Source organism: Lampetra fluviatilis, unplaced genomic scaffold (assembly GCF_964198595.1).
Source record: "Lampetra fluviatilis unplaced genomic scaffold, kcLamFluv1.1 SCAFFOLD_172, whole genome shotgun sequence".
In the NCBI taxonomy this organism is placed as follows: Eukaryota; Metazoa; Chordata; class Hyperoartia; order Petromyzontiformes; family Petromyzontidae; genus Lampetra; species Lampetra fluviatilis.
Genome location: NW_027621140.1, coordinates 127,501 through 144,909, shown reverse-complemented (window position 1 = coordinate 144,909; position 17,409 = coordinate 127,501). Strand labels below are relative to the sequence as shown.

Genomic DNA, 17,409 nt, shown 5'->3' with positions numbered 1-17,409 from the left:
TGTCTTCTTGGTTCTTTCGGTAAAGTCACGTAGAAGAGAAATAATAAAATAATAAAGATTAAACAAAAATTGTATTATATTTTATCATTGAATTTTATTCTATTATGTTATTTTATTGTTTTATATATTTTTATTTTATTATTTCCCTTCTACGTGACTTTACCGAAAGAACCAAGAAGATGAATCCCTGCAGTCACGAAAGCTTTAAATCGAAATGCGACATTTGGTCAAACATTTAATTAGCTCACCCCTAATGTGAGGGCTGGAACTGCTTCTCTTTTGCGAGGCATGTGATGTTAGCTGGTATTGATAATGTTGCTACCCACAATTGCTTTTCCAGGTTTGCTCCTAGATTTGTTGAATTTCGAGTCCCGCCTGCGGTTGCCTTGGCAGGGCCACACCAAATGATTTTGCGGGTCTCATACAGCCCGCGGGCCGGACGCTCCCCACCCCTGCCCTAGAGCCTGGTCTCAAGCAGCGTTAGACCAGAGGGCAACGCTAAAAGGCGACCAGCACCAGGACAATGCCTCTATCATAGACGTTGAGAGCTCGAGGCGAGCAGCTTCATCATGGGACCTCCCTTGCCAGGTTTGACACTTCTTGGCGGTAAATAAACAGGCGCTGAATGCCAGCAGGTGGATTGTATTGATTCAATTGCCGCGTTTCATTGTAAAACATTCAAGGGGGTTCTCGTTACACGAGCCGGTGGTTGGGAGATGGTCCCGGACGGACCCCCAATAAAACACTCGCTCCGCGGAACAGACCGGCTGAGGGAGCTCCAAACTCGGCGTTGAGTCAGCGAGGTTCTAAGAAAGGTGTCGGCCCCGGCTGTAGCCAGTCCCGTACTCACTCAAGCCTCGGTGGCGCACCTACCCAACATGGCCACCTCTACCTATGACCCTACCCAACATGGCCACCTCTACCGATGACCCTACCCAACATGGCCACCTCTACCTATGACCCTACCCAACATGGCCACCTCTACCGATGACCCTACCCAACATGGCCACCTGTACCTATGACCCTACCCAACATGGCCACCTCTACCTATGACCCTACCCAACATGGCCACCTCTACCGATGACCCTACCCAACATGGCCACCTCTACCTATGACCCTACCCAACATGGCCACCTCTACCGATGACCCTACCCAACATGGCCACCTCTACCTATGACCCTACCCAACATGGCCACCTCTACCTATGACCCTACCCAACATGGCCACCTCTACCTATGACCATACCCAACATGGCCACCTCTACCTATGACCCTACCCAACATGGCCACATCTACCTATGACCCTACCCAACATGGCCACCTCTACCAATGACCCTACCCAACATGGCCACCTCTATGACCCTACCCAACATGGCCACCTCTACCTATGACCCTACCCAACATGGCCACCTCTACCTATGACCATACCCAACATGGCCACCTCTACCCCTGCCCAACATGGCCACCTCTACCCCAACCCAACTGGCCACCCCTGCCCAAAATGGCCAACTGGCCACCCCTGCCCAAAATGGCCACCTCTACCCCTGCCCAAAATGGCCACCTCTACCCCTGCCCAAAATGGCCACCTCTACCCCTGCCCAAAATGGCCACCTCTACCCCTGCCCAAAATGGCCACCTCTACCCCTGCCCAAAATGGCCACCTCTACCCCTGCCCAAAATGGCCACCTCTATCCATACCCAACTGGCCACCCCTACCCAACATGGCCACCAGCACCCCAACCCAACATGGCCACCATGACCCCTACCCAACATGGCCACCTCCAACACACGGGCACACACTCTAAAATGATTCGAGAGGCGACTTCACGTTCATTAAATTCACCCTCGTAATCGGATTTATTCAAATTCACATTTTAAACGGCGAACCACGAGATCCAAATGTAACAACACAAAGACAAATACAAAGGTCCCCCCCGCCCTCCTCCCCCCAGTGTAGCCCACACAGGCCGCAGGGGCAAGTGCTGTGAGGAGCGAACAGCAGCGGCAGTGCCTGGGTTAGAACCACCCCCCCCTGTCCCTGTCCCGGCCGTCTTTGTCTTCCCACGGTGGTGATGGGGGTTCTTTTGTTGTTGTTGTTGTTGTGGCTGAGTCGACCTAGGGAGGCTCCGGATTGAGATTATGGGGTGGGTGGTGAGGTGACACTTGTGGGTGAGTGGGTGGGTGAGTGGGTGGGTGAGTGAGTGGGTGAGTGAGTGGGTGAGTGGGTCAGTGAGTGGGTGAGTGAGTGGGTGGGTGAGTGGGTGAGTGAGTGAGTGGGTGAGTGGGTGAGTGAGTGGGTGAGTGAGTGGGTGAGTGGGTGAGTGAGTAGGTGAGTGGGTGAGTGAGTGGGTGAGTGAGTGGGTGGGTGAGTGGGTGAGTGAGTGGGTGAGTGAGTGAGTAGGTGAGTGAGTAGGTGAGTGAGTGGGTGAGTCAGTGGGTGAGTGAGTGGGTGAGTGAGTGAGTGGGTGAGTGGGTGAGTGGGTGAGTGAGTGGGTGAGTGAGTGAGTAGGTGAGTGGGTGGGTGAGTGGGTGAGCAGTGGTCACTTGAGCTGGCCCAGCTTGGCGGTGAGGTCGTGGGGGTCGTGGGGTCGCCCGGGGCAGCTGGGGGTCGCGGGGTCACGGGGTCGCGACCTCAGCACGGTGGAGCGGATAAGGTCGACGTCTCGCGACAGCTCCTCCTGCAGGGGAATGAGCGATGTGCTGGACGAGTCGAACGCCACCAGGAAGTAGCTGGGGAGGGTAGGTGAGTTAGTGAGTGAGTGAGTTAGTGAGTGGGTGAGTGGGTGGGTGAGTTAGTCAGTGAGTGGGTGAGTGGGTGGGTGGGTTAGTCAGTGAGTGGGTGAGTTAGTGAATGGGTGGGTTAGTCAGTGAGTGGGTGGGTGAGTGGGTGGGTGGGTGAGTGGGTGGGTGAGTGGGTGGGTGAGTGGGTGGGTGAGTGGGTGGGTGGGTTAGTGGGTGGGTGGGTGAGTGAGTGGGTGGGTGGGTGAGTGGGTGAGTGGGTGAGTTAGTCAGTGAGTGAGTTAGTCAGTGGGTGAGTGGGTGGGTGGGTGAGTGAGTGAGTCGGTGGGTGAGTGGGTGGGTGGGTGGGTGAGTGAGTCAGTGAGTGAGTGGGTGGGTAAATGAGTGAGTGGGTGGGTGAGTGGGTGGGTGAGTGGGTGGGTGAGTGGGTGGGTGAGTGAGTGGGTGGGTGGGTGAGTGAGTGGGTGGGTGAGTGAGTGGGTGGGTGAGTGTGTGAGTGGGTGGGTGAGTGAGTGTGTGAGTGGGTGGGTGGGTGAGTGGGTGGGTGAGTTAGTCAGTGAGTGGGTGAGTTAGTCAGTGAGTGGGTGAGTGGGTGAGTGACTGAGTGGGTGAGTGACTGAGTGGGTGAGTGACTGAGTGGGTGAGTGGCTGAGTGAGTGGCTGAGTGGGTTGGTGAGTGGGTGAGTGGCTGAGTGAGTGAGTGGGTGAGTGAGTGGGTGGCTCTGTGAGTGGCTGAGTGAGTGAGTGGTGAGTCGTGTGGTGAGTCGTGTGGTGAGTAGTGCGGTGGCCTCACCACCCAGTAGTGTGAGTCTCATCGTGACGCCGCACTGAGTAGGGGAGTCTCCGTGTCCCCAGCCCGGACAGATCCCTCACCACAGCCCCACGGCCCAGCAGACTCAGCACGGCCCTCCTCACCGCCTGCCTCACCTCCTCCTGCACTCACCACACGCTCACCATTACACTCACCACTACACTCACATACTCACCACTACACTCACCACTACACTCACACACACTCACACATACACTCACACACACTCACCATTACACTCACACACTCACCATGACACTCACCAGTACACACTCACCATTACTCACACACTCACTCACACACTCACTCACACACTCACTCACACACTCACTCACCATTACACTCACCACCACTCACCACACTCACCACCACACTCACCACCACACTCACCACCCCTCACCACCCCTCACCACACTCACCACCACACTCACCACTCACCACATTCACCACCACACTCACCACCACACTCACCACCACACTCACCACCACACTCACCACTCACCACACTCACCACCACACTCACCACCACACTCACCACCACACTCACCACCACACTCACCACCCCTCACCACCCCTCACCACACTCACCACCACACTCACCACTCACCACATTCACCACCACACTCACCACCACACTCACCACCACACTCACCACCACACTCACCACCACACTCACCACCACACTCACCACCACACTCACCACTCACCACACTCACCACCACACTCACCACCACACTCACCACCACACTCACCACTCACCACACTCACCACTCACCACACTCACCACCACACTCACCACCACACTCACCACCCCTCACCACCCCTCACCACACTCACCACCACACTCACCACTCACCACATTCACCACCACACTCACCACCACACTCACCACCACACTCACCACCACACTCACCACCACACTCACCACCACACTCACCACTCACCACACTCACCCGACTCGCCGCCCTCACTATGAGTGACAGTTCGTATCCCGGCATTGTCGCGACCTCCACAAACCACGTGGGGGGCGTGACCTCTTTCACTTCCGGGTCACGCGGCTCGTTCACCGGATGTAGAACTTCAGCCACCCACCCATCAGTTGAATTAATTTTTAATTTTAATTTAATTTCTAATCAACGATTTTTATTTCACGTTCACCCCTCTCCCTCGCGCTCTCGCTCTTTAGTTAATAATATGACTTTTAATATTTAGAAAATAATTATATTTTAATCGGGATTTTTAAAAAAATTAACCGTTGGTTATGACGTCATGTCGCGGTTGGTCCTCTCCCCCCCCCGCCTGCTGTGTCGTCGGTGACGAGACGCAGTTAGTGACGTCACCAGCACATCGGTGGGTAGGCATGACGTCATTAGGACGTTTGAACGCGGCGTTATTTTCTTGCCAACGGGCGTGACATCACTCCTTGCGAGCACGCGCGCGCGGTGACGACACGCGGCTTCGTGACGTCATCGCGAAAATGCGCCAGGGCTGGCAACGTCACCGGAACACTGGGGTGACGTCACGACCGACCTTGGTTTGTCCCCGCGACCTCCAGAACAAATTACGTCACGGTACCGGACATCAAACCCGCACAGATGTAGTGACGTCACGTCCGTGCCAAGTTTGCTGGGCAGTGACGTCATCTTTTGGCCCTCCATTGGGACATTGCCCGAAACGTCGCCCATTAAATATCTTTCTCTGTACGACCGCTGTTACGTCATCACAGAAATCTGTCGACCCTGTGACGTCATTCTATTGGTTTTCGTGACGTCACTCTATAATGACCGTTCCAAAGGGGGTGGATGCGATATTTTCGGCGTGACGTCACGTAACAAATCGTTAAATTAACAGAAATTACGTGAGGTAATGGCAATGCTCACAACCTATTTCTTGACGTGACGTCATTCTCAAGGCGTGACCAATATAAACAATTAAAAGAAGTCGTCAACATCCAACCAATTGACGTCACGGCCACGCCAATCGACACCGACTTAATGACGTCACCCCCACTCCACCTCAGCAACATCCAACCAATTGACGTCACGCCCACGCCAATCGACACCGACTAAATGACGTCACTTCCCCCCGCCACCCCAACATCCAACCAATTTACGTCACGCCCACGCCAATCGACACCGACTAAATGACGTCACTTCCCCCCGCCACCCCAACATCCAACCAATTGACGTCACGCCCACGCCAATCGACACCGGCTAAATGACGTCACTTCCGCCCAACCCCACCACTTTCACTCTGACCCCTCAGCGTAACGATGGCCGCCTCACCACTTCGCTTGGCCGTGAGTTCCACCACCACCACCACCAACAGAGAGACACACACAGACGTGGGGAGGTTAGTGGGGGGTTAGTGGGGGGTTAGTGGGGGGCAGGGGAGACGAAGGCGGACGTGGTTGAGGCTGAGCGTGAGGGAGAGAGATGGGGCACCGGTTTGACATTGGAAGCCTCCATTGACATTGGATTTGCTTAGACCCCCCACAGGGTTCAGTGTTAATCACTGAGGGGGGGCTCTTAGAGACACACTTAGACCCCCACAGGGTTCAGTGTTAATCACTGGGGGGGGGCTCTTAGAGACACACTTAGACCCCCACAGGGTTCAGTGTTAATCACTGGGGGGGGGCTCTTAGAGACACACTAAGACCCCCACAGGGTTCAGTGTTAATCACTGGGGGGGGGCTCTTAGAGACACACTAAGACCCCCACAGGGTTCAGTGTTAATCACTGGGGGGGGGCTCTTAGAGACACACTAAGACCCCCACAGGGTTCAGTGTTAATCACTGGGGGGGGGCTCTTAGAGACACACTTAGACCCCCACAGGGTTCAGTGTTAATCACTGGGGGGGGGCTCTTAGAGACACACTAAGACCCCCACAGGGTTCAGTGTTAATCACTGGGGGGGGGCTCTTAGAGACACACTAAGACCCCCACAGGGTTCAGTGTTAATCACTGGGGGGGGGCTCTTAGAGACACACTAAGACCCCCACAGGGTTCAGTGTTAATCACTGGGGGGGGGCTCTTAGAGACACACTAAGACACCCACAGGGTTCAGTGTTAATCACTGGGGGGGGGCTCTTAGAGACACACTAAGACCCCCACAGGGTTCAGTGTTAATCACTGGGGGGGGGCTCTTAGAGACACACTAAGACCCCCACAGGGTTCAGTGTTAATCACTGGGGGGGGGCTCTTAGAGACACACTAAGGCCCCCACAGGGTTCAGTGTTAATCACTGGGGGGGGGCTCTTAGAGACACACTTAGACCCCCACAGGGTTCAGTGTTAATCACTGGGCGGGGGGGGGGCTCTTAGAGACACACTAAGACCCCCACAGGGTTCAGTGTTAATCACTGAGGGGGGGCTCTTAGAGACACACTAAGACCCCCACAGGGTTCAGTGTTAATCACTGGGGGGGGGCTCTTAGAGACACACTAAGACCCCCACAGGGTTCAGTGTTAATCACTGGGGGGGGGCTCTTAGAGACACACTAAGACCCCCACAGGGTTCAGTGTTAATCACTGAGGGGGGGCTCTTAGAGACACACTTAGACCCCCACAGGGTTCAGTGTTAATCACTGGGGGGGGGCTCTTAGAGACACACTTAGACCCCCACAGGGTTCAGTGTTAATCACTGGGGGGGGGCTCTTAGAGACACACTAAGACCCCCACAGGGTTCAGTGTTAATCACTGGGGGGGGGCTCTTAGAGACACACTAAGACCCCCACAGGGTTCAGTGTTAATCACTGGGGGGGGGCTCTTAGAGACACACTAAGACCCCCACAGGGTTCAGTGTTAATCACTGGGGGGGGGCTCTTAGAGACACACTAAGACACCCACAGGGTTCAGTGTTAATCACTGGGGGGGGGCTCTTAGAGACACACTAAGACCCCCACAGGGTTCAGTGTTAATCACTGGGGGGGGGCTCTTAGAGACACACTAAGACCCCCACAGGGTTCAGTGTTAATCACTGGGGGGGGGCTCTTAGAGACACACTAAGGCCCCCACAGGGTTCAGTGTTAATCACTGGGGGGGGGCTCTTAGAGACACACTTAGACCCCCACAGGGTTCAGTGTTAATCACTGGGCGGGGGGGGGGCTCTTAGAGACACACTAAGACCCCCACAGGGTTCAGTGTTAATCACTGAGGGGGGGCTCTTAGAGACACACTTAGACCCCCACAGGGTTCAGTGTTAATCACTGGGGGGGGGGCTCTTAGAGACACTCTAAGACCCCCACAGGGTTCAGTGTTAATCACTGGGGGGGGGCTCTTAGTGACACACTAAGACCCCCACAGGGTTCAGTGTTAATCACTGGGGGGGGGCTCTTAGAGACACACTAAGACCCCCACAGGGTTCAGTGTTAATCACTGGGGGGGGGCTCTTAGAGACACACTAAGACCCCCACAGGGTTCAGTGTTAATCACTGGGGGGGGGGCTCTTAGAGACACACTAAGACCCCCACAGGGTTCAGTGTTAATCACTGGGGGGGGGCTCTTAGAGACACACTTAGACCCCCACAGGGTTCAGTGTTAATCACTGGGGGGGGGCTCTTAGAGACACACTAAGGCCCCCACAGGGTTCAGTGTTAATCACTGGGGGGGGGCTCTTAGAGACACACTTAGACCCCCACAGGGTTCAGTGTTAATCACTGGGGGGGGGCTCTTAGAGACACACTTAGACCCCCACAGGGTTCAGTGTTAATCACTGGGGGGGGGCTCTTAGAGACACACTAAGACCCCCACAGGGTTCAGTGTTAATCACTGGGGGGGGGCTCTTAGAGACACACTAAGACCCCCACAGGGTTCAGTGTTAATCACTGAGGGGGGGCTCTTAGAGACACACTTAGACCCCCACAGGGTTCAGTGTTAATCACTGGGGGGGGGGCTCTTAGAGACACACTAAGACCCCCACAGGGTTCAGTGTTAATCACTGGGGGGGGGCTCTAAGAGACACTCTAAGACCCCCACAGGGTTCAGTGTTAATCACTGGGGGGGGGCTCTTAGAGACACACTAAGACCCCCACAGGGTTCAGTGTTAATCACTGAGGGGGGGCTCTTAGAGACACACTTAGACCCCCACAGGGTTCAGTGTTAATCACTGGGGGGGGGCTCTTAGAGACACACTTAGACCCCCACAGGGTTCAGTGTTAATCACTGGGGGGGGGCTCTTAGAGACACACTAAGACCCCCACAGGGTTCAGTGTTAATCACTGGGGGGGGGCTCTTAGAGACACACTAAGACCCCCACAGGGTTCAGTGTTAATCACTGGGGGGGGGCTCTTAGAGACACACTAAGACCCCCACAGGGTTCAGTGTTAATCACTGGGGGGGGGCTCTTAGAGACACACTAAGACACCCACAGGGTTCAGTGTTAATCACTGGGGGGGGGCTCTTAGAGACACACTAAGACCCCCACAGGGTTCAGTGTTAATCACTGGGGGGGGGCTCTTAGAGACACACTAAGACCCCCACAGGGTTCAGTGTTAATCACTGGGGGGGGGCTCTTAGAGACACACTAAGGCCCCCACAGGGTTCAGTGTTAATCACTGGGGGGGGGGCTCTTAGAGACACACTTAGACCCCCACAGGGTTCAGTGTTAATCACTGGGCGGGGGGGGGGGCTCTTAGAGACACACTAAGACCCCCACAGGGTTCAGTGTTAATCACTGGGGGGGGGCTCTTAGAGACACTCTAAGACCCCCACAGGGTTCAGTGTTAATCACTGGGGGGGGGGCTCTTAGAGACACACTTAGACCCCCACAGGGTTCAGTGTTAATCACTGGGGGGGGGCTCTTAGAGACACTCTAAGACCCCCACAGGGTTCAGTGTTAATCACTGGGGGGGGGCTCTTAGTGACACACTAAGACCCCCACAGGGTTCAGTGTTAATCACTGGGGGGGGGCTCTTAGAGACACACTAAGACCCCCACAGGGTTCAGTGTTAATCACTGGGGGGGGGCTCTTAGAGACACACTAAGACCCCCACAGGGTTCAGTGTTAATCACTGGGGGGGGGCTCTTAGAGACACACTAAGACCCCCACAGGGTTCAGTGTTAATCACTGGGGGGGGGGCTCTTAGAGACACACTAAGACCCCCACAGGGTTCAGTGTTAATCACTGGGGGGGGGCTCTTAGAGACACACTAAGACCCCCACAGGGTTCAGTGTTAATCACTGGGGGGGGGCTCTTAGAGACACACTAAGACCCCCACAGGGTTCAGTGTTAATCACTGGGGGGGGGGCTCTTAGAGACACACTAAGACCCCCACAGGGTTCAGTGTTAATCACTGGGGGGGGGCTCTTAGAGACACACTTAGACCCCCACAGGGTTCAGTGTTAATCACTGGGGGGGGGGCTCTTAGAGACACACTTAGACCCCCACAGGGTTCAGTGTTAATCACTGGGGGGGGGCTCTTAGAGACACACTAAGACCCCCACAGGGTTCAGTGTTAATCACTGGGGGGGGGGGCTCTTAGAGACACACTAAGACCCCCACAGGGTTCAGTGTTAATCACTGGGGGGGGGGGCTCTTAGAGACACACTAAGACCCCCACAGGGTTCAGTGTTAATCACTGGGGGGGGGGCTCTTAGAGACACACTAAGGCCCCCACAGGGTTCAGTGTTAATCACTGGGGGGGGGCTCTTAGAGACACACTAAGACCCCCACAGGGTTCAGTGTTAATCACTGGGGGGGGGGCTCTTAGAGACACACTTAGACCCCCACAGGGTTCAGTGTTAATCACTGGGGGGGGGGCTCTTAGAGACACACTAAGACCCCCACAGGGTTCAGTGTTAATCACTGGGGGGGGGCTCTTAGAGACACACTTAGACCCCCACAGGGTTCAGTGTTAATCACTGGGGGGGGGCTCTTAGAGACACACTTAGACCCCCACAGGGTTCAGTGTTAATCACTGGGGGGGGGCTCTTAGAGACACACTAAGACCCCCACAGGGTTCAGTGTTAATCACTGGGGGGGGGGGCTCTTAGAGACACACTAAGGCCCCCACAGGGTTCAGTGTTAATCACTGGGGGGGGGGGGCTCTTAGAGACACACTAAGACCCCCACAGGGTTCAGTGTTAATCACTGGGGGGGGGCTCTTAGAGACACACTAAGACCCCCACAGGGTTCAGTGTTAATCACTGGGGGGGGGCTCTTAGAGACACACTAAGACCCCCACAGGGTTCAGTGTTAATCACTGGGGGGGGGGGGGGGGGTACATAGTGACTCACTAAGACGCTAATCGATGTTTGTGTCCTTCAGGTTCGGCAGTTTTCCAGCTCCAGCGTGCGCACTGGGCAGCTGGTGAAGGTGACGATGGTCACGTGATCACCATCATCATCATCATCACTATCACCATCACCACCATCATCATCACTATCACCATCACTGCCACCATCATCACCACCATCATTACCATCACAATCATCACCATCATCACCACCATCATTACCATCACAATCATCACCATCATCACCACCATCATTACCATCACAATCATCACCATCATCACCACCATCATTACCATCACAATCATCACCATCATCACCACCATCATTACCATCACAATCATCACCATCATCACCACCATCACAATCATCACCATCATCACCACCATCATTACCATCACAATCATCACCATCATCACCATCACCACCATCACCACCACCATCACCATCACCACCACCACCATCACCACCATCACCACCAACATCATCACTACCATCACCACCACCACCATCATCACCATCACCACCACCATCATAATCACCACTATCACCACCATCATCACCATCGCCACTATCACAATCATTTTCGCAATCACCATCACAATCATCGCCACCATTATCACCATCTGTGTCTGTGTGTCAGTGTGTATCTGTGTGTCAGTCTGTGTGTGTCAGTGTGTGTCAGTGTGTGTGTGTATATCAGTGTGTGTGTGTGTCTGTGTGTCAGTGTGTGTGTCAGTGTGTGTGTGTCACTGTGTGTGTCTGTGTGTGTATCTGTGTGTCTGTGTGTGTGTGTCAGCGTGTGTGTGTCAGTATGTCTGTGTGTGTGTGCGTGTCTGTGTGTGTGCGTGTCTGTGTGTGTATCTGTGTGTCTGTGTGTGTGTGTCAGCGTGTGTGTGTCAGTATGTCTGTGTGTGTGTGTGTGCGTGTCTGTGTGTGTGCGTGTCTGTGTGTGTGTCAGTATGTCTGTGTGTGCGCGTGCGTCAGCCTTCATTGGCGCTGCTACTTGCTACCACCACCAGCCCTTCCTCTCCGTGCGTTGTAAGCGCACTCTGCACGGATGGATCCATGAATCCGCGTGCGTGCGCGTGTGTGTGTGTACGCGTAGCCCCCGGTGCAGCTGTTTGGGTTGGAGGGTCGCTACGCGACGGCTCTCTACTCTGCAGCCAGCAAGCAGAAGCAGCTGGACACGGTGGAGAAAGAGCTGGTCACTGTGGGGGTCAGTCGGAGACTCGCTCACTCAGACTCACTCAGAGACACTCACTCAGAGACTCACTCACTCAGACTCACTCAGAGACTCACTCACAGACTCACTCACAGACTCACTCAGAGACTCACTCAGAGACTCACTCACTCAGAGACTCACTCACTCAGAGACTCACTCAGAGACTCACTCAGAGACACTCACTCAGAGACTCACTCACTCAGACTCGCTCACTCAGAGACACTCACTCAGAGACTCACTCACTCAGACTCACTCAGAGACTCACTCAGAGACTCACAGACTCACTCACAGACTCACTCACAGACTCACTCAGAGACACTCACTCAGAGACTCACTCAGAGACTCACTCACTCAGACTCACTCAGAGACTCACTCACAGACTCACTCACAGACTCACTCACAGACTCACTCAGAGACTCACTCAGAGACTCACTCACTCAGAGACTCACTCACTCAGAGACTCACTCACTCAGAGACTCACTCACTCAGAGACTCACTCACTCAGAGACTCACTCAGAGACTCACCCAGAGACTCACTCACAGACTCACAGACTCACTCACAGACTCACTCACTCAGAGACACTCACTCAGAGACACTCACTCAGAGAGAACCTCAGAGACTCGCTCAGAGACTCACTCAGACTCACTCACTCAGACACTCACTCAGAGACTCACTCACTCAGAGACTCACTCACTCAGAGACTCACTCACTCAGACACTCACTCAGAGACTCACTCACTCACTCACTCGCTCACTCACAGACTCACTTACTCACGGACTCACTCACAGACTCACTCACCCACAGACTCACTCACTCACTCACAGACTCACTCACTCAGGGACTCATTCACAGACTCAGAGACTCACTCACGGACTCCAGACTCACTCACTCGCTCACTCACAGACTCACTCAGAGATTCACAGATTCACAGACTCACTCAATCACTCACACTCACTCACAGACTCGCTCACAGACTCGCTCACTCAGACTCACACTCACTCACAGACTCGCTCACAGACTCGCTCACTCAGACTCACTCACTCACAGACTCGCTCACAGACTCGCTCACAGACTCACTCACAGACTCGCTCACAGACTCGCTCACTCAGACTCACTCAGACACTCACTCACAGACTCACCCTCTCTACCCCTCTCTACCCCCTCTCTACCCCCTCTCTACCCTCTCTCTACCCCCTCTCTACCCTCTCTACCCCCCCTCTACCCCCTCTCTACCCCCTCTCTACCCTCTCTACCCCTCTCTACCCTCTCTACCCCCTCTCTACCCCCTCTCTACCCCCTCTCTACCCCCCCTCTACCCCCTCTCTACCCCCTCTCTACCCCCTCTCTACCCCCTCTCTACCCCCCCTCTACCCCCCCTCTACCCCCTCTCTACCCCCTCTCTACCCCCTCTCTACCCCTTCTCTACCCCCTCTCTACCCCTTCTCTACCCCCTCTCTACCCCCCCTCTACCCCCTCTCTACCCCCTCTCTACCCCCTCTCTACCCCCTCTCTACCCCCCCTCTACCCCCCCTCTACCCCCTCTCTACCCCCTCTCTACCCCCTCTCTACCCCCTCTCTACCCCCTCTCTACCCCCTCTCTACCCCCTCTCTACCCCCTCTCTACCCCCTCTCTACCCCCTCTCTACCCCCTCTCTACCCCCCCTCTACCCCCTCTCTACCCCCTCTCTACCCCCCCTCTACCCCCTCTCTACCCCCTCTCTACCCCCCTCTACCCCCTCTCTACCCCCTCTCTACCCCTCTCTACCCCCCCTCTACCCCCTCTCTACCCCCTCTCTACCCCCTCTCTACCCTCTCTCTACCCCCTCTCTACCCCCTCTCTACCCCCTCTCTACCCCCTCTCTACCCCCTCTCTACCCCCTCTCTACCCCTTCTCTACCCCCTCTCTACCCCCCCTCTACCCCCTCTCTACCCCCTCTCTACCCCCTCTCTACCCTCTCTACCCCCTCTCTACCCCCTCTCTACCCCCTCTCTACCCCCTCTCTACCCCCTCTCTACCCCCTCTCTACCCCCCCTCTACCCCCTCTCTACCCCCTCTCTACCCTCTCTCTACCCTCTCTCTACCCCCTCTCTACCCCCTCTCTACCCCCTCTCTACCCCCTCTCTACCCCCTCTCTACCCCCTCTCTACCCCTTCTCTACCCCCTCTCTACCCCCCCTCTACCCCCCCTCTACCCCCTCTCTACCCCCTCTCTACCCTCTCTACCCCCTCTCTACCCCCTCTCTACCCCCTCTCTACCCCCTCTCTACCCCCTCTCTACCCTCTCTCTACCCCCTCTCTACCCCCCCTCTACCCCCCCTCTACCCCCTCTCTACCCCCTCTCTACCCCCTCTCTACCCCCTCTAGACGCTGCTCAAAGACCCCCAATTGTCTGCGATCGTCACCAACCCTCACGTGAAGCGAGCGGTCAAGCAGAAGAGCGTGGGGGGGGCGCTACAGCGTGCCGGAGTCTCCAAGCTCACCACCAACTTCGTCAGTGAGTCACTCACCCAGTCACTCAGTCAGTCACTGAGTCAGTCAGTTAGTCACTCACTCAGTCAGTCACTCAGTCAGTCTCTCAGTCAGTCAGTCAGTGAGTCACTCAGTCAGTCAGTGAGTGAGTCACTCAGTCACTCAGTAAGTCATTGAGTCAGTCAGTTAGTCACTCACTCAGTCACTCACTCAGTCAGTCACTGAGTCAGTCTCTCAGTCAGTCAGTCAGTGAGTCACTCACTCAGTAAGTCAGTCAGTGAGTCACTCACTCAGTCACTCAGTCAGTCACTCAGTCAGTCACTCACCCAGTCACTCAGTCACTCAGTCAGTCACTCACCCAGTCACTCAGTCAGTCACTCAGTCAGTCAGTCACTGAGTCAGTCAGTCACTCAGTCAGTCAGTCACTCAGTCAGTCACCCAGTCAGTCCCTCAGTCAGTCTCTCAGTCAGTCAGTCACTCAGTCAGTCACTCACCCAGTCACTCAGTCAGTCAGTCACTGAGTCACTCAGTCAGTCTCTTAGTCACTCAGTCAGTCAGTCAATCAGGCATTCACTCAGTCAGTCACTCACCCAGTCACTCAGTCTCTCAGTCAGTTACTCACCCAGTCACTCAGTCACTCAGTCAGTCTCTCAGTCAGTCACTCACTTAGTTAGTCACTCAGTCAGTCACTTAGTAAGTCACTCACTCAGTCAGTCACTCAGTCAGTCTCCAAGCTCACCACAAACTTCGTCAGTGAGTCACTCACCCAGTGACTCAGTCACTCAGTCAGTCCACTGAGTCAGTCACTCAGTCACTCACCCAGTCACTCACTGAGTCAGTCACTCAGTCAGTCTCCAAGCTCACCACCAACTTCGTCAGTGAGTCATTCACCCAGTCACTCAGTCAGTCACTCAGTCAGTCACTCAGTCAGTCAGTCACTCAGTCATTCACTCAGTCAGTCACTCAGTCAGTCACTCACTCAATCACAGGTTGAGTGGGGAACTACCTCACTCTCTCCCCGTGTCTCACTGTGTCTGTGTCTCTCTCTGTCTCTCTCTGTGTCTCTCTGTGTCTGTGTCTCACTCTCTGTGTCTCTCTGTGCCTCTCTGTGTCTCTCTGTGTCTCTCTGTGTCTGTGTCTCTCTCTGTGTCTCACTGTGTCTCTATCTCACTGTGTCTCCGTGTCTCTCTGTGTCTCTGTCTCACTGTGTCTGTGTGTCTCTCTCTGTGTCTCTGTCTCTCTCTGTGTCTCTCTGTGTCTCTGTGTCTCTCTCTGTGTCTCTGTCTCTCTCTGTGTCTCACTGTGTCTCCGTGTCTCTCTGTGTCTCTGTCTCACTGTGTCTGTGTCTCTCTCTGTGTCTCTCTGTCTCTCTCCGTGTCTCTCTGTCTCTCTGTGTCTCTCTGTGTCTCTGTCTCACTGTGTCTGTGTGTCTCTCTCTGTGTCCCTCTGTGTCTCTCTGTGTCTCTGTGTCTCTCTCTGTGTCTCTGTGTCTCTCTCTGTGTCTCACTGTGTCTCTATCTCACTGTGTCTCCGTGTCTCTCTGTGTCTCTGTCTCACTGTGTCTGTGTCTCTCTCTGTGTCTCTCTGTCTCTCTCCGTGTCTCTCTGTCTCTCTGTGTCTCTGTGTCTCTGTGTCTGTGTGTCTCTCTCTGTGTCCCTCTGTGTCTCTCTGTGTCTCTGTGTCTCTCTGTGTCTCTGTCTCTCTCTGTGTCTCACTGTGTCTCTGTCTCACCGTGTCTCTCTCCGTGTCTCTCCGTGTGTCTCCGTGTCTCTCCGTGTGTAGATCTGCTGGCTGAGAATGGCCGCCTGCTCAAGGCTCGCGGAGTCTTGGAGGCGTTTGGGCAGCTGATGAGTGCCCACCGTGGCGAGGTGGCCTGCAGAATCACCACCGCACAGGTCAACACACTGCCTCCATACCCGTGACCTCCCCGTGACCTCCCCGTGACCTCCACCTGTGACCTCCACCTATGACCTCACCGTGACCCCACCTCCCCGTGACCCCACCCTCCCGTGACCTCCACCCGTGACACCTCACCTGTGACCTCCCCTGTGACCTCCCCGTGACCCTCACCTGTGACCTCCCCGTAACCTCCACATGTGACATCCCCGTGACCCCCACCTGTGACCTCCCCATGACCCTCACCTGTGACCTCCCCATGACCCTCACCTGTGACCTCCCCATGACCCCACCTGTGACCTCCCAGTGACCTCCCCGTGACCTCCCCGTGACCTCCCCTGTGACCTCCCCGTGACCCTCACCTGTGACCTCCCCGTAACCTCCACCTGTGATCTCCCCGTGACCCCACCGTGACCTCCCCGTGACCTCCCCGTAACCTCCACATGTGACATCCCTGTGACCCCCACCTGTGACCTCCCCGTGACCCCCACCTGTGACCTCCCCATGACCCTCACCTGTGACCTCCCCGTGACCTCCCCGTGACCCCACAGGCCCTGGATGCGGCTACGCTAGCGGAGCTGAAGACCGTCCTGACTGGTTTCCTGAAACAGGGGGAGGTCCTGAAACTTCAGACAAAGGTACCACCACCAGTACCGCTACCACCACCACCACTACCACCACCACTACTACCACCACCACTACTACTACCACCACCACCAGTACCGCTACAACAACTACTACCACCACCACCACTACTACTACTACCACCACTACGACTACTACCACCACTACCACCACTACTACTACCACCACTACTACTACCACCACTACTACCACCACCACTACTACCACCACTACTACCACCACTACTACCACCACCACTACTACCACCACTACTACTACTACTACCACCACTACCACCACTACTACCACCACCACTACTACCACCACTACCACCACTACTACCACTACTACCACTACTACTACCACCACTACGACTACTACCACCACTACCACCACTACTACTACCACCACTACTA

At 55.2% G+C, this 17,409-nt stretch overlaps 1 protein-coding gene and 1 long non-coding RNA gene across 2 annotated transcripts in view; one reads left to right on the top strand and one right to left on the bottom strand.

Moving 5' to 3' along the window:
• Nucleotides 1-2,341: 2,341 nt before the first annotated feature.
• Nucleotides 2,342-4,610, bottom strand: LOC144954836 (uncharacterized). Its single transcript, XR_013641395.1, has 3 exons — nt 4,503-4,610; nt 3,532-3,671; nt 2,342-2,729 (listed from the first exon to the last, which is right to left on the bottom strand). It is a non-coding gene; the product is annotated as an uncharacterized LOC144954836 (long non-coding RNA).
• A 1,172-nt stretch (nt 4,611-5,782) lies between these two features.
• ATP5PO (ATP synthase peripheral stalk subunit OSCP) overlaps nt 5,783-17,409 on the top strand; it is a 21,288-nt gene continuing 9,661 nt past the window's right edge. The window contains exons 1-6 of the mRNA XM_078885247.1: nt 5,783-5,848; nt 10,813-10,860; nt 11,887-11,997; nt 14,369-14,498; nt 16,256-16,368; nt 16,921-17,007. Of these exons, the coding sequence (XP_078741373.1) occupies nt 5,822-5,848; nt 10,813-10,860; nt 11,887-11,997; nt 14,369-14,498; nt 16,256-16,368; nt 16,921-17,007 (516 nt within the window). The 5' untranslated portion in view covers nt 5,783-5,821. The remainder of the gene's footprint in view (nt 5,849-10,812; nt 10,861-11,886; nt 11,998-14,368; nt 14,499-16,255; nt 16,369-16,920; nt 17,008-17,409) is intronic.